Genomic DNA, 24,063 nt, shown 5'->3' on the forward strand with positions numbered 1-24,063 from the left:
TAACATATCGCCAAACCAATGGCACGTTATATCAGATCCTGACTGTATAAGGAGCGGCTGTAGTTTATCCATGGTGCCGAATCATGCTTTATCAGTACAAATTATTATTTTTTTAAAAATGTTTTTATCAGCTATTCAGGTTTTTATCTGCAAGTAAATACGCTTTAGACGTAATGTCAATAAACACAATTTTTTCCACATTGAATACGCTACTCATTTATCTTTGAACATTATCCATTAGATTTGTGTTTTACAAATGGCACACAGTTCGCGTGAAAGGTGGATAAGGCAGGGTCAGTTCAGTATTGCTTGCATGCAGGTGCAAGGAATGAAAAGCGACTCATGGTGCCGCTGTGGGCTAGCACAAAACCATCACAGACATCTCCACCCACTGTTACTGCATTACAGTTGTAATTTCTCACAAGAATCACTTCATTCCATGACTACTATTCGTCGTGTTTGCTTTTACGAAATATTGGATTACTGACTGCTTTTTGGAATTGGATTTTTTTTTTATCTGGACATTAATTTGTTCAAGCCGTAAACGTGTTTTTACGAGGATGGGAGACAAAGGATTTTCAGCGCTAGGCCCGATCTTCTGCTTTGCTTCCTTCTTTGTATCGCTGCACCTCGTTTATGGAGACCTGAGTTATTCTATTCCAGAAGAGATGAAACGTGACTCAGTCATTGGAAATATAGCCAAAGATCTCGGTCTCGACCTGAGGACTCTATCTTCACGAAAGGCGCGTGTTGATTTTGAAGGGACTCGTAAACGGTACTGTGACATTAATCTAAGTACCGGAGATTTGATTATATCGGAAAGAATTGATAGAGAAAGCCTTTGCAGCAAGAGACCCTCGTGTGTGTTTAATGTAGATCTGGTGTTAGAAAATCCTTTGGAGCTTCATCGTGTAACTCTTCATATTCAGGATGTAAATGACAACGCGCCGAAATTCAAGAAAAATTTGATTGAAATGGAAATAAGAGAGTCAGCAGACAAAGGCAACCGGTTCTCAATCGAGGAGGCCCATGACGCAGATATAGGTCAAAATGCTGTTCAAAGGTACAACCTACAGCAGAACGACAACTTTATTCTCGCCGTTGACAGCAACAAGGTTGAACTCGTGCTAGAAAATACACTTGATCGAGAGAAACAAAATGAGCTGAATTTGCTTCTCACAGCTTTAGATGGTGGCTCTCCTCAGAGATCAGGTACAGTAGTCATACACGTCACTGTACTCGATGCTAATGATAACGCCCCAGTGTTTAGCCAGGCCGTTTACAAAGCCAGTCTGCCTGAAAACTCTCCTCCAGGTACCACAGTGATTCGTGTCAGTGCTACTGACGCAGATGAAGGAGTGAATGGAGATTTGACATATGACTTTGGCCATGTGTCAGACGATGATGTAAATGTATTTTCTATTGACCCTACAACGGGAGAAATTAGAGTTACTGGTGTGATTGATTTTGAAGACAGTAGTTCTTTTGAAATGAGAGTGGAAGCTAAAGATGGTTTAGGGTTAACCTCATACGCCAAAGTTATAATAGATGTTACGGATGTAAATGACAATGCTCCAGTGATATATCTGAAATCACTGTCTAATCCCATACCTGAGAATGTGTCACCTGGTACAGAGGTGGGCATCATTAACGTGCAGGACAGAGACTCTGAGAACAATGGACAGGTCCGCTGCTCCATTCAACAAAATGACCCTTTTAAGTTGGTTCCTTCTATTAAAAACTACTATTCTCTGGTGACTACAGGACAACTGGACCGTGAACTAGTGTCTGATTACAACATTACAATCACTGCCACAGACGAGGGCTCTCCACCTCTGTCCTCATCTAAAACTGTTCAGTTATCTGTAGCAGACATCAACGACAACCCACCTGTGTTTGAGGAACAGTCCTACAGCGCATATGTGACTGAAAATAACAAACCTGGCTCCACTTTATGTTCCGTTACTGCCCGAGACTCCGACTGGAGACAAAACGGTACAGTAATTTATTCTCTGTTACCCGTTGAGGTGAACGGAGCCCCGGTGTCCTCCTATGTATCTGTTAACGGAGACACGGGGGTGATCCACGCTGTGAGGTCGTTTGATTATGAACAGTTCAAGAGTTTTAAAGTCCACGTGATGGCCAGAGACAACGGTTCTCCTCCGCTCAGCAGCAACGTGACCGTCAGTGTGTTCATATCGGATGTGAATGACAACTCTCCTCAGATACTGTACCCCGCCCCGGAGGGCAACTCCTTCATGACCGAGCTGGTCCCCAAAGCTGCACATGGAGGTTCTCTGGTGTCCAAAGTGATAGCGGTGGACGCGGATTCCGGACAGAACGCCTGGCTGTCCTATCATATAGTCAAATCCACTGATCCGGGACTTTTCAGTATTGGTCTCCATAGCGGAGAGATCAGGACACAGCGGGACATTTCTGAATCTGACAGCATGAAACAGAACCTTATTGTGTCAGTGAAAGATAACGGACAGCCCTCTCTCTCTGCCACCTGTTCCATGTATTTACTTATTTCTGATAACTTGGCTGAGGTCCCAGAACTGAAGGATATTTCTTATGATGAGAAGAATTCTAAACTGACCTCTTATCTGATCATCGCGCTGGTGTCTGTTTCCACGTTTTTTCTGACCTTCATTATCATCATCCTGGGTGTGAGGTTTTGTCGCAGGAGAAAGCCCAGACTGTTGTTTGATGGAGCAGTTGCCATCCCCAGCGCTTATCTCCCTCCGAATTACGCAGATGTTGACGGCACTGGAACTTTACGCAGCACTTATAATTATGACGCCTACTTGACAACAGGGTCCAGAACCAGTGACTTTAAGTTCGTGACATCTTACAATGACAACACTCTGCCTGCTGACCAGACTCTGAGGAAAAGTCCGTCAGACTTTGCTGATCCGTTCGAAGATTTGGAGGCTTCTGTAGAGGTAGGAACCATTCAAACACTCCTTACAACAGATATCATTTCTTGCGTCTTTTTTGAGTTGTCCTTCTTCCAGTAGTTATCTATGTTAACGAAATAGAAAAGTGGTTTATGGTTGTTGAAGTGTAATGTTATCTTAATGAAGGTGCATTTTCGTTCCAATTGTCACTATCTCATTTGTAAAACACCTCAGCAAATATTTAAATATTTTTTCCTGTTTATCTCCGCGACCATTGAACTCACCATTTCATTTATACTTGTGAAACGTGTCTTTTCTTCTTTTGCTCATGTAAAAACACAGTGTTTACTTATTGTAGACTGTGTTATTTCAGGGGTCTTGCTTTATAAAGATAAACATTTATTTTGACTTCTGACAAAGAATTGTTGATTATATCTACTTCATATCAACATTTCTATAAACGTATCATGTTAACATTTCTACCCGTTGAATAATGATGTTTTATGGTATAACAACGCTGTGGTTAAGGTATGGTTAGGTTTAGGCACAAAGACCACTTGGTTAGGGTTAGGGAAAGATCATGGTTTGGGTTAAAATTAAATAAAGAATAAAATAAAAACGGCTGCAAATGTCCCGATGTCTCACTAAAAACACCCGGTTTTCTCGCCAGAAAAACGGCTGCAAATGTCCTGACGTCTCGCTAAAAACACCCACCCGCTTTTGTCGGTTGAAACGGGAAGCGGGCATTGGTTCCGAGTTGGTCTCGAACCGTGCTCTCTGCTGATTTCCAACTTTAAACTTTCTGCCAAGAAACTTCCTAACCGCCCACCGACCCCTCTTCCAAAGTCAGCTCATATAGATCGCATGTGAACTACGTCACTTGAAAAATGTTGAGATGATACGTATTTTGGAAATGTTGAGATGATACGTTTTGTAGAAATGTTAATATGCTACGTATTACACGTGTTGAAACGTAGATATTCAACGTTTCTGTGGTTTGCAGAAACGTACAATGCCAACGTTTTATTCTGGCGACCAGGCTGGTCAAACAATTGTTTTCAAGGGGGAAAAAGGTATTATGAAAGAATGTATAATTATAAGGATTTTTACGAAGAATCTGCGGTTGTGAGAATAGCAAACACATTTAATAGGATTTAACGGTTACTGCAGCCTATCCAAATATTGACGTACTTGTTCGCTTTATTTTTGTGACTTATCAACAGGTGAAACTCAAATTAGACGAGTTAAAGGACAAATCTTAGACTGGTCGTAATCAGTAGAGCAATGTAAAATTTCTCTGTGCAACCAGCCCTTCAATGACTAATGGTATCTGTCCGTGGTGCTGAAACACTTCTCCGGCACAAGTTCAATTGTATGTTGTAGTGTATGTTTTTTTTTCCTTCAGTCATGTCTTACTGAAGCTAATAAGCCCAGGGAGATTTTCTCATTAATGATAATATTAAGAATAATATTATCAACAACAATTATATAATCGCAATTGTTGCTTTTTTTTTTAAACTTGGTGTGGACATTTTATATCAGCATCGGCAAATATTACATTAATGTGGTTTTGTACTCCGTGAAAAATGCTTTGTTACATACCAGTGTGAAAATAAAAAGCGACTCACGGCGTCGCTGTTGCCTGACAGAAAATATACACACACTACTCCACCCACTACTGCTGCGTGAGAAATAGTTGCAGTTTTTCTGCTGAATCGGTCAAACCCTTGATTATATTTCATCGTATACACTGGTGTAGAGTGTTGATGCATTGACTCTTTTTGGACATATTTAATGTTTCGCACTGCGCAGTAAATTCTACAAGCTGAGGAGGTGCGTTCTGTCAGGATGGGAGACAAAGGATTTTCAGTGCTTCGTCCGATCTTCTGCTTTGTTTCCTTCTTTGTAACGCTGCACCTCGTTTATGGAGACCTGAGTTATTCTATACCAGAAGAGATGAAACGCAATTCTGTTATTGGAAATATAGCCAAAGATCTGGGTCTCGACATGAGGAGTTTATCTTCACGAAAGGCTCGTGTTGATTTTGAAGGGACTCGTAAACGGTACTGTGACATTAATCTGAATACCGGAGATTTGATTATATCGGAAAGAATTGACAGAGAAAGCCTTTGTAGCAAGAAACCCTCGTGTGCTTTAAAAGTAGACCTAGTGTTAGAAAATCCTTTGGAACTTCATCGCATAACTCTTCATATTCAGGATGTAAATGACAATTCGCCCAAATTTAGGGATAATTTGATTGAAATGGAAATATGGGAGTCCGCTGAAAAGGGTAACCGCTTCTCTATCGAGGAGGCCCATGACGCAGATATAGGTCAAAATGCTGTTCAAAGGTACAACCTACAGCAGAACGACAACTTTATTCTTGCTGTTGACAACAAAAAGGTTGAACTCGTACTGGAGAATAAACTTGATCGAGAAAAGCAAAGAGAGATAAATTTGCTTCTCACAGCTTTAGATGGTGGCCATCCTCAGAGATCAGGAACGGTAGTCATACACGTCACTGTACTGGATGCTAATGATAACGCCCCAGTGTTTAGCCAGGCCGTTTATAAAGCCAGTCTGCCGGAAAACTCTCCTCTCGATACTATAGTGCTCACAGTGAGTGCTACTGATGCAGATGAAGGAGTGAATGGAGATGTGACATATCACTTTGGCCACATATCTGATGACGATGTAAATGTTTTCTCAATTGATCCTAAAACGGGAGATATTAGAGTAACTGGTGAAATTGATTATGAAGACAGCAGTTCTTTTGAGATAAGAGTACAAGCTAAAGATGGTTTGGGGCTAACCTCATACGCCCAATTTATGATAGATTTTATGGATGTAAATGACAATGCTCCACTGATATATCTGAAATCATTGACTGATCCCATACCTGAGAATGTGTCACCTGGTACAGAGGTGGGCATCATTAATGTGCAGGACAGAGACTCTGAGAATAACGGACAGGTCCGCTGCTCCATTCAGCAAGGCGCCCCCTTTAAGTTGGTTCCTTCTATTAAAAACTACTATTCTCTGGTGACTACAGGACAACTGGACCGTGAACTAGTGTCTGATTACAACATTACAATCACTGCCACTGACGAGGGCTCTCCACCTCTGTCCTCCTCTAAAACTGTTCAGTTATCTGTAGCAGACATCAACGACAACCCACCTGTGTTTGAGGAACAGTCCTATAGCGCATATGTGACTGAAAATAACAAACCTGGCTCCACTTTATGTTCCGTTAGTGCTCGAGACCCCGACTGGAGACAAAACGGTACAGTGATTTATTCTCTGTTACCTGGTGAGGTGAACGGAGCCCCGGTGTCCTCCTATGTATCTGTTAACGGGGACATGGGGGTGATCCACGCTGTGAGGTCGTTTGATTATGAACAGTTCAGGAGTTTTAAAGTGCACGTGATGGCCAGAGACAACGGTTCTCCTCCGCTCAGCAGCAACGTGACCGTCAGTGTGTTCATATCTGATGTGAATGACAACTCTCCTCAGATACTGTACCCCGCCCCGGAGGGCAACTCCTTCATGACCGAGCTGGTCCCCAAAGCTGCACACGGAGGCTCTCTGGTGTCCAAAGTGATAGCGGTGGACGCGGACTCCGGACAGAACGCCTGGCTGTCCTATCATATAGTCAAATCCACTGATCCGGGACTTTTCAATATTGGTGTCCACAGCGGAGAGATCAGGACACAGCGGGACATTTCTGAATCTGACAGCATGAAACAGAACCTTATTGTGGCAGTGAAAGATAACGGACAGCCCTCTCTCTCTGCCACCTGTTCCATGTATTTACTTATTTCTGATAACTTGGCTGAGGTCCCAGAACTGAAGGATATTTCTTATGATGAGAAGAATTCCAAACTGACCTCTTATCTGATCATCGCGCTGGTGTCTGTGTCCACCTTTTTTCTAACATTCATCATCATCATCCTGGGTGTGAGGTTTTGTCGCAGGAGAAAGCCCAGACTGTTGTTTGATGGAGCAGTTGCCATCCCCAGCGCTTATCTTCCTCCTAATTACGCAGATGTTGACGGCACAGGAACTTTACGCAGCACTTATAATTATGACGCCTACTTGACAACAGGATCTAGAACCAGTGACTTTAAGTTCGTGACATCTTACAATGACAACACTCTGCCTGCTGACCAAACTCTGAGGAAAAGTCCATCAGACTTTGCTGATCCCTTCGAAGATTTGGAGGCTTCTGTAGAGGTAGGAGCTGTGAAATTCCTCATCACAACTTACTAATTTTCTGCTTGTTTGTTGAATTCTTAAATGTCTGTCTGGCTGAAACAATTTAATGTGTCCGAATTTTCAAAGTGCTGTCTAGTTGTTGAAGATAAATTCGTTGTTTATTAGGAAAAAAAAAATCCCTTCTCATTATCTACTTTGTAAATTACGCCAGCAAATGTTAAACTTTTTTCTTATTTCCCCCAAGACATGGACCTGTTAATCAACGTTCTACATGTGAAACATGTAATTTTCACTTTTTATTGTTGTCAATACACTTTGCTTATGTTCAGTGATAAGTTAATTTTGGTGGTCTAGTTTCAGAAAGATACATACTCATTATGACTACTGACAAATACTCTTCACATCTAATTGGTTAATTTCAGAAAACTGTCAGTTAACGTGTGTGACTCCAATCAACTGTGATCCAATTTATGCTTAAACCAGATGTTTTCAAGCGGAAAACATGGGCCCTATGAAAGAATTTTGGTGACAAGGACATTTTACCCAGAAACTGCATTAATGGGAATCGACATTAGTAATAAAAATGATCTGTGCGCTCCTTCAAAAATATTTCACTTCCTGTTTTTTTATTTATTTTTCTCCGTTATCAGCAAGTCTCATTAAATGGTAGAAACACTGCAACTCGTAGTTCTCATTTAATTTAAGAATGGGAGGCAAAGCTTTTTAGCTCTAAAATGAGTAATACTTGACTTTGGTTAAGCTGTCTAACTCACATTAGACCAGTGTAAGGACAAAAGGAGGACTAGTTTAAGTGAGTATAACAATGTGACACATGTCTTCTATGTGCAACCAGCCCTCAATATCTAAAGGTATCTGTCCGTAGTGCTGAAACAAGCATAACTGGCTATACTGTATCTTATTTCCCTTTAGTCTTATTTTCTGAATTTGAATAGGCTTAATGACATTTGTTGTACTACTACTAATGCCGATTGGAAATGCCACACATGCACTTGTGTATTGATATTGTTGTATCATGACATGAGGTTACATCCCTCATTCAATAGTGAGATGCTGTATCTGTCAGTAATTCTGAGCTTTCGTCCCTGTTGAACTGCAGCGATGATTCTGGATCTTAACTTGTTCAGAACAAATTATGTTGTGCTTTTTGGATAATTACATTTCTCTCTGTGTGATAGAACAGTATAACATCAGAGAAAACCTGCACTAGTCATATTTAATCAGCTCTGCTATTTTTCTCTCAGCCTTATCAATTGCAATGTAGTAGGCTATATTTCAACATGTAGTGCGCACGAGGGTCAGTAAATATTACCTTAATGTGGTTTTAGAGTTTGTGCAGAACATTGCCTTGCATACCAGTGTGAAAATAAAAAGCGACTCACGGCGTCGCTGTTGGCTGACAGAAAATATACACACACGCACTCCACCCACTACTGCTGCATAAATTGCAGTCGCAGTTCTTCTCGTGAATCGGTTAAACCCTTGATTATATTTCATCGTATACGCTGGTGTGGAGTGTTGATTTATTGTCTCTTTTCGGGTATATTTGTTGTTTCGCACTGGACAGTGAATTTCACAAGCTGGGGAAGCGCTCTGTGTCAGGATGGGAGACAAAGGATTTTCAGCGCTTGGTACAATCTTCTGCTTTGCTTCCATTATTGTAACGCTGCACCTCGTTTATGGAGACCTGAGTTATTCTATTCCAGAAGAGATGAAACGCGACTCTGTTATTGGAAATATAGCCAAAGATCTGAGTCTCGACCTGAGGACTTTATCTTCACGAAAGGCCCGTGTTGATTTTGAAGGGACTCGTAAACGGTACTGTGACATTAATCTGAATACCGGAGATTTGATCACATCGGGAAGAATTGACAGAGAAAGCCTTTGTAGCAAGAAACCTTCCTGCATTGTCAAAGTGGACCTGGTGTTAGAAAATCCTTTGGAACTTCATCGCATAACTCTTCACATTCAAGATGTAAATGATAACTCGCCGAAATTCAAGAAAAATTTGATTGAAATGGAAATATGGGAGTCAGCTGAAAAGGGTAACCGCTTCTCAATCGAGGAGGCCCATGACGCAGATATAGGTCAAAATGCTGTTCAAAGGTACAACCTACAGCAGAACGACAACTTTATTCTCGCCGTTGACAGCAACAAGGTTGAACTCGTGCTGGAGAATAAACTTGATCGAGAAAAGCAAAAAGAGATAAATTTGCTTCTCACAGCTTTAGATGGTGGCTCTCCTCAGAGATCAGGAACTGTAGTCATACACGTCACTGTATTGGATGCTAATGATAACGCCCCAGTGTTTAGCCAGGCCGTTTATAAAGCCATTCTGCCGGAAAACTCTCCTCCAGATACCACAGTGATTCGTGTCAGTGCTACTGACGCAGATGAAGGAGTGAATGGAGATGTGACATATGACTTTGGCCATGTGTCAGACGATGATGTAAATGTATTTTCTATTGACCCTACAACGGGAGAAATTAGAGTTACTGGTGTGATTGATTTTGAAGACAGTAGTTCTTTTGAAATGAGAGTGGAAGCTAAAGATGGTTTAGGGTTAACCTCATACGCCAAAGTTATAATAGATGTTACGGATGGAAATGACAATGCTCCAGTGATATATCTGAAATCACTGACTAACCCCATACCTGAGAATGTGTCACCTGGTACAGAGGTGGGCATCATTAACGTGCAGGACAGAGACTCTGAGAACAACGGACAGGTCCGCTGCTCCATTCAGCAAGGCGCCCCCTTTAAGTTGGTTCCTTCTATTAAAAACTACTATTCTCTGGTGACTACAGGACAACTGGACCGTGAACTAGTGTCTGATTACAACATTACAATCACTGCCACTGACGAGGGCTCTCCACCTCTGTCCTCCTCTAAAACTGTTCAGTTTTCTGTAGCAGACATCAACGACAACCCACCTGTGTTTGAGGAACAGTCCTACAGCGCATATGTGACTGAAAATAACAAACCTGGCTCTACTCTATGTTCCGTTAGTGCTCGAGACCCCGACTGGAGACAAAACGGTACAGTGATTTATTCTCTGTTACCCGGTGAGGTGAACGGAGCCCCGGTGTCCTCCTATGTATCTGTTAACGGAGACACGGGGGTGATCCACGCCGTCAGGTCGTTTGATTATGAACAGTTCAGGAGTTTTAAAGTCCACGTGATGGCCAGAGACAACGGTTCTCCTCCGCTCAGCAGCAACGTGACCGTCAGTGTGTTCATATCGGATGTGAATGACAACTCTCCTCAGATACTGTACCCCGCCCCGGAGGGCAACTCCTTCATGACCGAGCTGGTCCCCAAAGCTGCACACGGAGGCTCTCTGGTATCCAAAGTGATAGCGGTGGACGCGGACTCCGGACAGAACGCCTGGCTGTCCTATCATATAGTCAAATCCACTGATCCGGGACTTTTCAGTATTGGTCTCCACAGCGGAGAGATCAGGACACAGCGGGACATTTCTGAATCTGACAGCATGAAACAGAACCTCATTGTGGCAGTGAAAGATAACGGACAGCCCTCTCTCTCTGCCACCTGTTCCATGTATTTACTTATTTCTGATAACTTGGCTGAGGTCCCAGAACTGAAGGATATTTCTTATGATGAGAAGAATTCCAAACTGACCTCTTATCTGATCATCGCGCTGGTGTCGGTGTCCACCTTTTTTCTAACATTCATTATCATCATCCTGGGTGTGAGGTTTTGTCGCAGGAGAAAGCCCAGACTGTTGTTTGATGGAGCAGTTGCCATCCCCAGCGCTTATCTCCCTCCTAATTACGCAGATGTTGACGGCACAGGAACTTTACGCAGCACTTATAATTATGACGCCTACTTGACAACAGGGTCTAGAACCAGTGACTTTAAGTTCGTGACATCTTACAATGACAACACTCTGCCTGCTGACCAGACTCTGAGGAAAAGCCCATCAGATTTTGCTGATCCGTTCGAAGATTTGGAGGCCTCTGTAGAGGTAGGAACCGTTCAAAACACTCTTTATTACAGATATCTTTTCTTGCGTCTTTGTTGAATTGTCCAATGTCTGTCTGGTTCTATTAGTTATCTGTGTTAACGAAATAGAAAAGTGGCTTATGGTTGTTGAAGTGAAATGTTTTATTAATGAAGGTGCGTTTTCGGTCCCATTGTCACTCTCTCTTTTGTAAAGTACGTCAGCAATTTTTTAAGTATTTTTGCCTGTTTATCTCCACGACCAATTCACTCACTATTTCATTTATACTTGTGAAACGTGTCTTCTACTTTTGCTCTCGTGAAAACACGATGTTTACTTATTGTAGACTGGGTTATTTCAGGGGTCTTGTTTTATAAAGATAAACATTTACTTTGACTTCTGACAAAGAATTGTTGATTATATCTACGTCTGTTGGTGTCAGTTGTAAAGTGTCCAAAATCGGACTAATTCGTTACTTGGTAAACTGCAAGCAAATGTGACTATGGAATTGGGTCCAACAGTTATTTTTTAAGGGGAAAATGGTCTTCTGAAAGAATGTATAGTTATAAGGAAATTTTAAAAAGAAACTGCGGGTTTGAGAATAGCAAACATTTAATAGGATTTAACGGTTACTGCAGTCTATATAAACACTGACATCTTCGTTTGCTTTATTTTTGTGACTTATCAACAGGTGAAACTCTCAAAGTAGCCAAAGGACAAATCTTAGACTAGCTTTAGTCAGTAGGGCAATGTAAAATTTCTCCTGTTTGTGCAGCCAGCCCCTCAATGTCTGATGGTATCTGTCCATGGTGCTGAAACACTTCTCCGGCACATGTGCAATTGTATGTCGCACTGTATATTTTTATTTTCCTTCAGTCATGTCTTACTAAAGCTAAAAAGCCTAAGGAGCTTTGCTCATTATTGATAATATTAAGAATAATATTAACAACAACAATAATGTAATTGCAAGTGTTGCTTTTTTAATCTTGGTGTGGATATTTTATATCAGCGTCGGCAAATATTACCTAAGTGTGGTTTTGGACTCTGTTAAAGACATTTTCTTGCATACCGGTGTGAAAATAAAAAGCGACTCACGGCGTCGCTGTTGCCTGACAGAAAATATACACACAACACTCCACCCACGACTGCTGCATAAATTGCAATTGCAGTTTCTCTCGTGAATCGGTTAAACCCTTGATCATACTTCATCGTATACACTGGTGTGGAGTGTTAATTTATTGGCTCTTTTCGGATATATTTGTTGTTTCGCACTGGACGGTGAATTTAACAAGCTGAGGAAACGCTTTGTGTCAGGATGGGAGACAAAGGATTTTCAGTGCTTCGTACAATCTTCTGCTTTGTTTCCTTCTATGTAACGCTGCACCTCGTTTATGGAGACCTGAGTTACTCTATTCCAGAAGAGATGAAACGTGATTCTGTTATTGGAAATATAGCCAAAGATCTTGTTCTCGATCTGAGGACTTTATCTTCACGAAAGGTCCGTGTTGATTTTGAAGGGACTCGTAAACGGTACTGTGACATCAATCTGAATACCGGAGATTTGATCACATCGGAAAGAATTGATAGAGAAAGCCTTTGCAGCAAGAAACCTTCCTGTGTTGTAAAAGTGGACCTGGTGTTAGAAAATCCTTTGGAGCTTCATCGCGTAACTCTTCATATTCAAGATGTAAACGACAACTCGCCAAAATTTCGAGAAAATTTGATTGAAATGGAAATAACAGAATCAGCTGAAAAGGGTAACCGCTTCTCTATCGAGGAGGCACATGACGCAGATGTAGGTCAAAATGCTGTTCAAAGGTACAACTTAGAAAAGAACGACCATTTTATCCTATCAGTTGACAGCAACAAGGTTGAGCTCGTACTGGAAAACAAACTTGATCGAGAGAAACAAAAAGAGATTAATTTGCTTCTCACAGCTTTAGATGGTGGGTCTCCTCAGAGATCGGGTACAGTAGTCATACACGTCACTGTACTGGATGCTAATGATAACGCCCCAGTGTTTAGCCAGGCCGTTTATAAAGCCAGTCTGCCTGAAAACTCTCCTCCAGATACCACAGTAATTAATGTCAGTGCTACTGACGCAGATGAAGGAGTGAATGGAGATGTGACATATCACTTTGGCCACGTATCTGATAACGATGTAAATATTTTCTCAATTGATCCTAAAACGGGAACAATTAGAGTAACTGACGTGATTGATTTTGAAGACAGTAGTTCTTTCGAAATGAGAGTACAAGCTAAAGATGGTTTAGGGCTAACCTCATACGCCAAAGTTATAATAGATGTTATGGATGTAAATGACAATGCTCCAGTGATATATCTGAAATCACTGTCTAATCCCATACCTGAGAATGTGTCACCTGGTACAGAAGTGGGCATCATTAACGTACAGGACAGAGACTCTGAGAATAACGGACAGGTCCGCTGCTCCATTCAGCAAAATGTCCCTTTTAAGTTGGTTCCTTCTATTAAAAACTACTATTCTCTGGTGACTACAGGACAACTGGACCGTGAACTAGTGTCTGATTACAACATTACAATCACTGCCACTGACGAGGGCTCTCCACCTCTGTCCTCCTCTAAAACTGTTCAGTTATCTGTAGCCGACATCAACGACAACCCACCTGTGTTTGAGGAACAGTCCTACAGCGCATATGTGACTGAAAATAACAAACCTGGCTCCACTTTATGTTCCGTTAGTGCTCGAGACCCCGACTGGAGACAAAACGGTACAGTGATTTATTCTCTGTTACCTGGTGAGGTGAACGGAGCCCCGGTGTCCTCCTATGTATCTGTTAACGGGGACACGGGGGTGATCCACGCTGTGAGGTCGTTTGATTATGAACAGTTCAGGAGTTTTAAAGTCCACGTGATGGCCAGAGACAACGGTTCTCCTCCGCTCAGCAGCAACGTGACCGTCGGTTTGTTCATATCGGATGTGAATGACAACTCTCCTCAGATACTGTACCCCGCCCCGGAGGGCAACTCCTTCATGACCGAGCTGGTCCCCAAAGCTGCACACGGAGGCTCTCTGGTATCCAAAGTGATAGCGGTGGACGCGGACTCCGGCCAGAACGCCTGGCTGTCTTATCATATAGTCAAATCCACTGATCCGGGACTTTTCAGTATTGGTCTCCACAGCGGAGAGATCAGGACACAGCGGGACATTTCTGAATCTGACAGCATGAAACAGAACCTTATTGTGGCAGTGAAAGATAACGGACAGCCCTCTCTCTCTGCCACCTGTTCCATGTATTTACTTATTTCTGATAACTTGGCTGAGGTCCCAGAACTGAAGGATATTTCTTATGATGAGAAGAATTCCAAACTGACCTCTTATCTGATCATCGCGCTGGTGTCAGTTTCCACCTTTTTTCTGACTTTCATTATCATCATCCTGGGTGTGAGGTTTTGTCGCAGGAGAAAGCCCAGACTGTTGTTTGATGGAGCGGTTGCCATCCCCAGCGCTTATCTCCCTCCTAATTACGCAGATGTTGACGGCACAGGAACTTTACGCAGCACTTATAATTATGACGCCTACTTGACAACAGGATCTAGAACCAGTGACTTTAAGTTCGTGACATCTTACAATGACAACACTCTGCCTGCTGACCAGACTCTGAGGAAAAGTCCATCAGACTTTGTTGATCCCTTTGAAGATTTGAATGCGTCTGTAGAGGTAGGAGCCATTCAATTCCTCATCACGACTTACTAATTTTCTGCTTGTTTGTTGAACTGTCAAATGTCTGTCTGGCTGCGACAATTTATTGTGTCCGAATTTTTAAAGTATCGTTTGGTTGTTGAAGATAAATTCGTTGTTTATTAGGAAAAATTGATATCTCTTCTCATTATCTACTTGTAAATTACGCCCGCAAATGTTAAGCTTTTTCTTCTTTCCTCTGAGACATGGACCTGTTCATAGCGTTGTATATGTGAAACATGTATTTTTCACTTTTTATTGTTGTCAATACACTCTTCTTATCTTTTTTGATAAGTTCACTTTGGTGGTCTAGTTTCAGGAGGACACATATTCATTATGACTACTGATAAACACTCTTCACGTCTAATCGATTAAGTTCAGAAAGCTGTCAGTTAATGACTATGACTTCAATCAATCGTGATCCAAAGTATGCTTCAACCAGAGGTTTTCAAGCAGAAAGCATAGGCATTATGAAGGAATGTTTGGTGAAAGGACATTTTACCCAGAATCTGCGTTCAAGGGAATCGACATTAATAATAAAACCGAGCTGTGCGCTCCTTCAAAAATATTTCACTTCCTGTTTTTTGATCTATTTTGTCCTTTTATCAGTAAGTCTCATTAAATGGTTGAAACAATACAGCTCGTAGTTCTCATTTCGTTTAAGAATGGGAGACAAAGCTTTTTAGGTCTAAAATGAATAATACTTGACTTTGGTTAAACTGTCTAACTCACAGTAGACTAGTCTAAGGACAAAAGGAGGACTAGTTTAAGTGAGTATAACAGTGTGACACAAGTCTTTGTGCAACCAGCCCTCGATATTTGAAGGTATCGGTCCTTGGTGCTGAAACAAGCATAACTGGCTATGCTGTATCTTATTTCCCTTTCGTCATGTTTTCTGAATTTGAATAGGCTTCATGGCATTTGTTGTACCACTACTAATATCGATTGAAAATGCCACACATCTACTTGTCTATTGACATTTGTGTATCGTGACATGAGGTTACGTCCTTCATTCAATAGTGAGCTGATGTATCTGTCAATGGTTCTGAGCTTTCATCTCTGTTGAACTGCAGTGATAATTCTTGATCTTATCTTGTTCAGAACAAATTATTTTGTTCTTTTTGGATGATTACATGTTCTCTTTGTGTGATAGAACAGTATAACATCAGAGAAAACCTGCACTCGTCATATTTAATCAGCTCCGCTATTTTTCTCTCAGCCTTATCAATTGCAAAGTAGTATATTTCAACACGTAGTGCGCACGAAGGTCAGTAAATATTACCTTAATGTGGTTTTAGAGTTTGTGCATAACATTTTCTTGCATAGCAGTGTGAAAATAAAAAGCGACTCACGGCGTCGCTGTTGGCTGACAGAAAATATACACCCACCACTCCACCCACTACTGCTGCATAAATATCAGTCGCAGTTTTTCTCGAGAATCCATTAAACCCATGATTATATTTCATCGTATACGCTGGTGTGGAGTGTTCATAAATTGACACTTTTTGGATATATTTAATGCTTCACACTGGACAGTAGCTTGTACAAGTTGAGGAGGCGTGCTGTGTCAGGATGGGAGACAAAGGATTTTCAGTGCTTCGTACAATCTTGTGCTTTGTTTCCTTCTATGTAACGCTGCACGTCGTTTATGGAGACCTGAGTTACTCTATTCCAGAGGAGATGAAACGTGATTCTGTTATTGGAAATATAGCCAAAGATCTCGGTCTCGACCTGAGGACTTTATCTTCACGAAAGGCCCGAGTTGATTTTGAAGGGACTCGTAAACGGTACTGTGACATTAATCTGAATACCGGAGATTTGATCACATCGGAAAGAATTGATAGAGAAAGCCTTTGCAGCAAGAAACCTTCCTGTGTTGTAAAAGTGGACCTGGTGCTAGAAAATCCTTTGGAGCTCCATCGTATAACTCTTCATATCCAAGATGTAAACGACAACTCGCCAAAATTCAAGAAAAATTTAATTGAAATGGAAATAAGCGAATCAGCTGAAAAGCGTAACCGCTTCTCTATCGAGGAGGCCCACGACGCAGATATAGGTCAAAATGCTGTTCAAAGATACAACTTAGAAAAGAACGACCATTTTATCCTATCAGTTGACAGCAACAAGGTTGAGCTCGTACTGGAAAACAAACTTGATCGAGAAAAGCAAAAAGAGATTAATTTGCTTCTCACAGCTTTAGATGGTGGCTCTCCCCAGAGATCGGGTACAGTAGTCATACACGTCACTGTACTGGATGCTAATGATAACGCCCCAGTGTTTAGCCAGGCCGTTTATAAAGCCAGTCTGCCTGAAAACTCTCCTCCAGGTACCACAGTAATTAATGTCAGTGCTACTGACGCAGATGAAGGAGTGAATGGAGATGTGACATATGACTTTGGCCATGTGTCAGATGATGATGTAAACATATTTTCTATCGATCCTACAACGGGAGAAATTAGAGTAACTGGTATGATTGATTTTGAAGACAGTAGTCCCTTTGAAATGAGAGTGGAAGCTAAAGATGGTTTAGGGCTAACCTCGTACGCCAAAGTTATAATAGATGTTACGGATGTAAATGACAATGCTCCAGTGATATATCTGAAATCACTGTCTAACCCCATACCAGAGAATGTGTTACCTGGTACAGAGGTGGGCATCATTAACGTACAGGACAGAGACTCTGAGAATAACGGACAGGTCCGCTGCTCCATTCAGCAAGGCGCCCCATTTAAATTGGTTCCTTCTATTAAAAACTACTATTCTCTGGTGACTACAGGACAACTGGACCGTGAACTAGTGTCTGATTACAACATTACAATCACTGCCACTGATGAGGGCTCTCCACCTCTGTCCTCCTCTAAAACTGTTCAGTTAACTGTTGCAGACATCAACGACAATCCACCTGTGTTTGAGGAACAGTCCTACAGCGCATATGTGACTGAAAATAACAAACCTGGCTCCACTTTATGTTCCGTTACTGCTTGGGACCCCGACTGGAGACAAAACGGTACAGTTATTTATTCTCTGTTACCTGGTGAGGTGAACGGAGCCCCGGTGTCCTCCTATGTATCTGTTAACGGAGACACGGGGGTGATCCACGCCGTGAGGTCGTTTGATTATGAACAGTTCAGGAGTTTTAAAGTCCACGTCATGGCCAGAGACAACGGTTCTCCTCCGCTCAGCAGCAACGTGACAATCAGTGTGTTCATATCGGATGTGAATGACAACTCTCCTCAGATACTGTACCCCGCCCCGGAGGGCAACTCCTTCATGACCGAACTGGTCCCCAAAGCTGCACACGGAGGTTCTCTGGTATCCAAAGTGATAGCGGTGGACGCGGACTCCGGACAGAACGCCTGGCTGTCGTATCATATAGTCAAATCCACTGATCCGGGACTTTTCAGTATTGGTCTCCACAGCGGAGAGATCAGGACACAGCGGGACATTTCTGAATCTGACAGCATGAAACAGAACCTCATTGTGGCAGTGAAAGATAACGGACAACCCTCTCTCTCTGCCACCTGTTCCATGTATTTACTTATTTCTGATAACTTGGCTGAGGTCCCAGAACTGAAGGATATTTCTTATGATGAGAAGAATTCCAAACTGACCTCTTATCTGATTATCGCGCTGGTGTCCGTTTCCACCTTTTTTCTGACCTTCATTATCATTATCCTGGGTGTGAGGTTTTGTCGCAGGAGAAAGCCCAGACTGTTATTTGATGGAGCAGTTGCCATCCCCAGCGCTTATCTCCCTCCTAATTACGCAGATGTTGACGGCACAGGGACTTTACGCAGCACTTACAATTATGACGCCTACTTGACAACAGGATCCAGAACCAGTGACTTTAAGTTCGTGACATCTTACAATGACAACACTCTGCCTGCTGACCAGACTCTGAGGAAAAGTCCGTCAGACTTTGCTGATCCGTTCGAAGATTTGGAGGCATCTGTGGAGGTAGGAGCTACTTAACCAAGTCCACTGGTTACAGTTGATGAATGTTGGCGTTTGTTAAGTACTTTTATGCCGTTCTGACAGAAAACTGCTTGTCTTTCAACTTAAAGAACGATGTCCTCTTTTTCGCTAAGTGAAATGTTTGCTTCATGACAGGAACACTTTTTTTCTCTTGTCACCATCAACCGTGTAAATCACGTTAGTTAATCTTCCAACATTTCTACATGCCAACCACAACTATGGAACTCATCACTGTATTTGTTAAAACACTCGTGTCTTTTCTTCAGTGTTCGTGTCACCACGTGGTGGTAATGTTTCTTTGGTGGATTTATTTCGATGGTTGCCTTTCACAAAGATCAAGGTTCACCATGACGTCCGACAAAGAGTTTGTCTTCATATATAAATCTAAGTATTTTGGTTTCAGAAAGTTGTCTTTTGTTGATTATCTAAAGCTGGACTAATTCGATGTTTATCAAATACAAGTATATGTGACCAAGAATATTCTTCAACCAGCTGTTTTCTGGCAGAAAATTGTGGCCTTTTAAAGGAAGATTTAGGTAAGAGAACAGTTTACTGGGGAAGTGCAGCTGTGAGAGAAGCCGTTACTGCAGCCTCTCAAATTTCGTAACTTGCTCGCTTGCGCTACTGTTTTTTCTAGTAGTTTCAGCAATTGTCATTTACTCACTGAAACACTGCAGCTTGTAGTTCTGATGTAACTGAAGGCTGTGTGGCTAATTTTTGTAGATCTAAAATCATCCATTTATTTTTAATGGTCTCGCTCACATTCGACGTGTCTAAAAACAAGTCTGACCATCTGAAGTAAATGGAGCAAATGAACATGAATTATGTCTATACAACCAGCCCCTCAGTATCCTTAAGTGTCTGTCCGTGGTGCTGAAACACATCTCAGGCACAAATGCAACTGCAGATACTGTACCTTTTTTCCTTTTAGCAGTGTTGGAATTTGAATAGGCGTAATTATATTTTTGTACTACCACTACTTCTACAACAACTAATAATAATAATAACAATAATAATAATTATAATATTGATAACAATAATATTATTAATAATAGCAATAATAATATATTGATAAAACAATCGCCACAAACACACACACACGAACACACACACACACACACACACACACACACGTATATCAACATTGATGTATAGTGACATAAATGAAAATCACGTCCTTTATTCAGTAATGAGTTGCTGTCCATGGTGCTGAACCTTGGGTGTTTGAGGAGCTGTAGCCATAAGTCTTGGTCTTATCTAGTCTAGAAATAATTATGAAGTGATTACTATGGATATTTTATGTTGTTCTATTTGAATGGTAGAATAGTGTAGCATCAGTAAATTCATGAAAGAGTTATATTGATTCAGCTTTTTGTCATTTTTCTCTGAGTCTTATCCATTGCATTCTAGCTTTTTTCGACACAGAGCACAGTCCATATGAACACGACTGCATATTACTTTAACTTAGTTTAAGACTTTGTGGAGACAATGCACTGCCAATGTCTATCTAAGTAGCGACTCATGGCGTCGCTGTTGCCTAACAGAAAACATACACACACCACTCCACCCACTATACTGCATTGATATCAGTCGACGCTTTTTCCGAGAATCGGTTAAACCCCCAGATATATTTCATCATGTATACCGCTGTGAAGTGCTGATCTATTAACACTTTTTGGACATATTGGATGTTTCGCACTGGACAGTAATTTGTTCAAGCTGAGAACGCGTTTTGTGTCAGGATGGGAAACAAAGGACTCTCAGTGCTTCGACCGATCTTCTGCTTTGTTTCCTTCTTCGTAACGCTGCGCCTCGCTTATGGAGATCTCAGCTATTCTATTCCAGAAGAGATGAAACGCGAGGCTGTTATTGGAAATATAGCCAAAGATCTCGGTCTGAACCGCGGCACCTTTTCTTCAAGACATGCCCGTGTTGATTTTCAGGGAACTCAGAAAAGGTACTGTGACATTAAACTGAACACAGGAGATCTGATCGCATCGGAGAGAATGGACAGAGAAAGCCTTTGTGGCAAGAAGCCCTCGTGTGTTTTAAAAGTAGATCTGGTGTTAGAAAATCCGTTAGAACTTCACCGTGTAAGTCTTTTTATCCAAGATGTAAACGACAACTCACCACATTTCAGAGAAAAATTGATTGAAATGGAAATAAGTGAGTTAGCTGAAAAGGGTAGTCGTTTTCCAATCGAGGAGGCCCATGACGCAGATATAGGTCAAAATGCTGTTCAAAGATACAACTTAGAAAAGAACGACCATTTTATCCTATCAGTTGACAGCAACAAGGTTGATCTTGTACTGGAAAATAAACTTGATCGAGAAAAGCAAAAAGAGATTAATTTGCTTCTCACTGCTTTAGATGGTGGCTCTCCTCAGAGATCAGGAACTGTAGTCATACACGTCACTGTACTGGATGCTAATGATAACGCCCCAGTGTTTAGCCAGGCCGTTTATAAAGCCAGTCTGCCTGAAAACTCTCCTCCAGGTACCACAGTAATTAATGTCAGTGCTACTGACGCAGATGAAGGAATGAATGGAGATGTGACATATCATTTTGGTCATGTTTCAGACGACGATGTAAATTTATTTTCCATTGATCCGAAAACAGGAGAAATTCGAGTAACTGGCGTGATTGACTTTGAAGAAAGGAGTTCTTTTGAGATGAGAGTACAAGCTAAAGATGGTTTAGGGCTAACCTCGTACGCCAAAGTTATAATAGATGTTACTGATATGAATGACAATGCCCCAGTGATATATCTGAAATCACTGTCTAACCCCATACCTGAGAATGTGTCACCTGGTACAGAGGTGGGCATCATTAATGTGCAGGACAGAGACTCTGAGAATAACGGACAGGTCCGCTGCTCCATTCAGCAAGGCGCCCCCTTTAAGTTGGTTCCTTCTATTAAAAACTACTATTCTCTGGTGACTACAGGACAACTGGACCGTGAACTAGTGTCTGATTACAACATTACAATCACTGCCACTGACGAGGGCTCTCCACCTCTGTCCTCCTCTAAAACTGTTCAGTTATCTGTAGCAGACATCAACGACAACCCACCTGTGTTTGAGGAACAGTCCTACAGCGCATATGTGACTGAAAATAACAAACCTGGCTCCACTCTATGTTCCGTTACTGCTTGGGACCCCGACTGGAGACAAAACGGTACAGTGATTTATTCTCTGTTACCTGGTGAGGTGAACGGAGCCCCGGTGTCCTCCTATGTATCTGTTAACGGAGACACGGGGGTGATCCACGCCGTGAGGTCGTTTGATTATGAACAGTTCAGGAGTTTTAAAGTCCACGTGATGGCCAGAGACAACGGTTCTCCTCCGCTCAGCAGCAACGTGACCGTCAGTGTGTTCATATCGGATGTGAATGACAACTCTCCTCAGATACTGTACCCCGCCCCGGAGGGCAACTCCTTCATGACCGAGCTGGTCCCCAAAGCTGCACATGGAGGTTCTCTGGTGTCCAAAGTGATAGCTGTAGACGCGGATTCCGGACAGAACGCCTGGCTGTCCTATCATATAGTCAAATCCACTGATCCGGGACTTTTCAGTATTGGTCTCCACAGCGGAGAGATCAGGACACAGCGGGACATTTCTGAATCTGACAGCATGAAACAGAACCTTATAGTGGCAGTGAAAGATAACGGACAGCCCTCTCTCTCTGCCACCTGTTCCATGTATTTACTTATTTCTGATAACTTGGCTGAGGTCCCAAACCTGAAGGATATTTCTTATGATGGGAAGAATTCCAAACTGACCTCTTATCTGATCATCGCGCTGGTGTCTGTGTCCACCTTTTTTCTGACCTTCATTATCATCATTCTGGGTGTGAGGTTTTGTCGCAGGAGAAAGCCCAGACTGCTGTTTGATGGAGCAGTTGCCATCCCCAGCGCTTATCTCCCTCCTAATTACGCAGATGTTGACGGCACAGGAACTTTACGTAGCACTTATAATTATGACGCCTACTTGACAACAGGATCTAGAACCAGTGACTTTAAGTTCGTAACATCTTACAATGACAACACTCTGCCTGCTGACCAGACTCTGAGGAAAAGTCCATCAGACTTTGCTGATCCCTTTGAAGATTTGACTGAGTCTGTAGAGGTAGGAACCAGTTAAATTCCTTATCACAATTGATATTTTGGCTCGTTTGTTGAGATGTCTGCCTGGCTACAACAATCCAATTGTTATTAAAATGCTGTGCGGTCGTTGAAGTGAAATTTGTTGTTAATGAAGGAACAATTAATTTATCTTCTCATTATCTACTTATAAATTACGCCAGCAAATGTTTAAAATATTCTTTTGCCTCCAAACCATGGAAGTGATAAGTGCTCTGTACGTGAAACATGTATTTTTTCAATTTTTGTTCCTGTCAACCCACTGTGCTTAACATTTTTGATACATTTTGGTGGTCTAGATATAGAAGGACACATATTCATTATGACTCCTGACAAACAGTCTTCACATCTGATTGGTTACTTTCACAAAGCTGTCAGTTGATGAGTATGAGAAGTGGGACTAGTTCAGTACTTGGTAAACTATCAAATGTGGTCAACACCATGCTTCATCCAGATGTATTCCAACAGAAAACATAGACCTTATGAAATAATTTTCAGTGATAAGGACATTTTACCCAGAAACTGCATTAATGGGAATCAGCATTGGTAATAAAACTGAGCTGTGCACTCTTTCAAAAATATTTTACTTCTTGTTTTTTATTTTTTTTTTATCTATTTTTCTCTGTTATTAGCAAGTCTCATTTAATGGTGGAAACAATGCAGCTCCTAGTTCTCATTTAGCTTAATAATGGGAGGAAAACCTTTTTAGGTCTAAAATTAAGTGTTTACTTTGGTTAAATTGTCTAACTCACATTAGACTAGTCTAAGGACAGAAGGGGGACTAATTTAAGTGAGTATAACAATGTAACGCAAGTCTTCTTTGTGCAACCAGCCCTCAATACCTGAAGGTAGCTGTCCGTGGTGCTGGATCACTTCTAAGGGAATTGGAGATACTGTGTCTTCTTTCCCTTTAGACTATTTGCTGAATTTGAATAGGCTTAATGACATTTGTTGTACTAGTACTAATATCGATTAAAAATGCCACAAATGCACCTGTGTATTGACATGAGGTTACATCCTTCATTCAATAGTGAGATGCTGTAGCTGTCAGTGGTGCTGAACCTTCCTCTCTGTTAAACTGCAGCCATAATTATTAATCTTATCTTGTTCAGAACGAATTATTTTGTAC

General features: G+C 41.6%; 6 protein-coding genes across 6 annotated transcripts in view; all 6 read left to right on the plus strand.

The window, feature by feature from the left end:
• The first annotated feature begins 560 nt into the window (after window positions 1-560).
• Window positions 561-3,020, plus strand: LOC121902327 (putative protocadherin beta-18). Its single transcript, XM_042419588.1, has one exon. The coding sequence runs from the start codon at window positions 561-563 to the stop codon at window positions 3,018-3,020; it is 2,460 nt and encodes an 819-aa protein (XP_042275522.1).
• A 1,719-nt stretch (window positions 3,021-4,739) lies between these two features.
• Window positions 4,740-7,789, plus strand: LOC121902147 (protocadherin gamma-A12-like). Its single transcript, XM_042419392.1, has 2 exons — window positions 4,740-7,133; window positions 7,538-7,789. The coding sequence occupies exons 1-2, from the start codon at window positions 4,749-4,751 to the stop codon at window positions 7,550-7,552; spliced, it is 2,400 nt and encodes a 799-aa protein (XP_042275326.1). The 5' UTR covers window positions 4,740-4,748; the 3' UTR covers window positions 7,553-7,789.
• Window positions 7,790-8,670: 881 nt separating this feature from the next.
• On the plus strand, window positions 8,671-11,178 carry LOC121902142 (putative protocadherin beta-18). The gene has a single exon (XM_042419386.1). It carries the CDS (start codon window positions 8,737-8,739, stop codon window positions 11,176-11,178), a length of 2,442 nt encoding a protein of 813 aa, XP_042275320.1. The 5' UTR covers window positions 8,671-8,736.
• Window positions 11,179-12,193: 1,015 nt separating this feature from the next.
• On the plus strand, window positions 12,194-14,833 carry LOC121902329 (protocadherin gamma-A12-like). Its single transcript, XM_042419590.1, has one exon. It carries the CDS (start codon window positions 12,413-12,415, stop codon window positions 14,831-14,833), a length of 2,421 nt encoding a protein of 806 aa, XP_042275524.1. The 5' UTR covers window positions 12,194-12,412.
• A 1,503-nt stretch (window positions 14,834-16,336) lies between these two features.
• Window positions 16,337-24,063, plus strand: part of LOC121902128 (protocadherin gamma-C5-like) — a 309,164-nt gene continuing 301,437 nt past the window's right edge. Inside the window, exon 1 of the mRNA XM_042419365.1 lies at window positions 16,337-18,775. Coding sequence (XP_042275299.1) covers window positions 16,391-18,775 — 2,385 coding nt within the window. The 5' untranslated portion in view covers window positions 16,337-16,390. The remainder of the gene's footprint in view (window positions 18,776-24,063) is intronic.
• LOC121902152 (protocadherin beta-16-like) lies at window positions 20,486-23,515 on the plus strand. Its single transcript, XM_042419398.1, has one exon. The coding sequence runs from the start codon at window positions 20,536-20,538 to the stop codon at window positions 22,933-22,935; it is 2,400 nt and encodes a 799-aa protein (XP_042275332.1). The 5' UTR covers window positions 20,486-20,535; the 3' UTR covers window positions 22,936-23,515.

The sequence above is a fragment of the Thunnus maccoyii genome, chromosome 8 (assembly GCF_910596095.1).
Source record: "Thunnus maccoyii chromosome 8, fThuMac1.1, whole genome shotgun sequence".
Lineage (NCBI taxonomy): Eukaryota > Metazoa > Chordata > Actinopteri > Scombriformes > Scombridae > Thunnus > Thunnus maccoyii.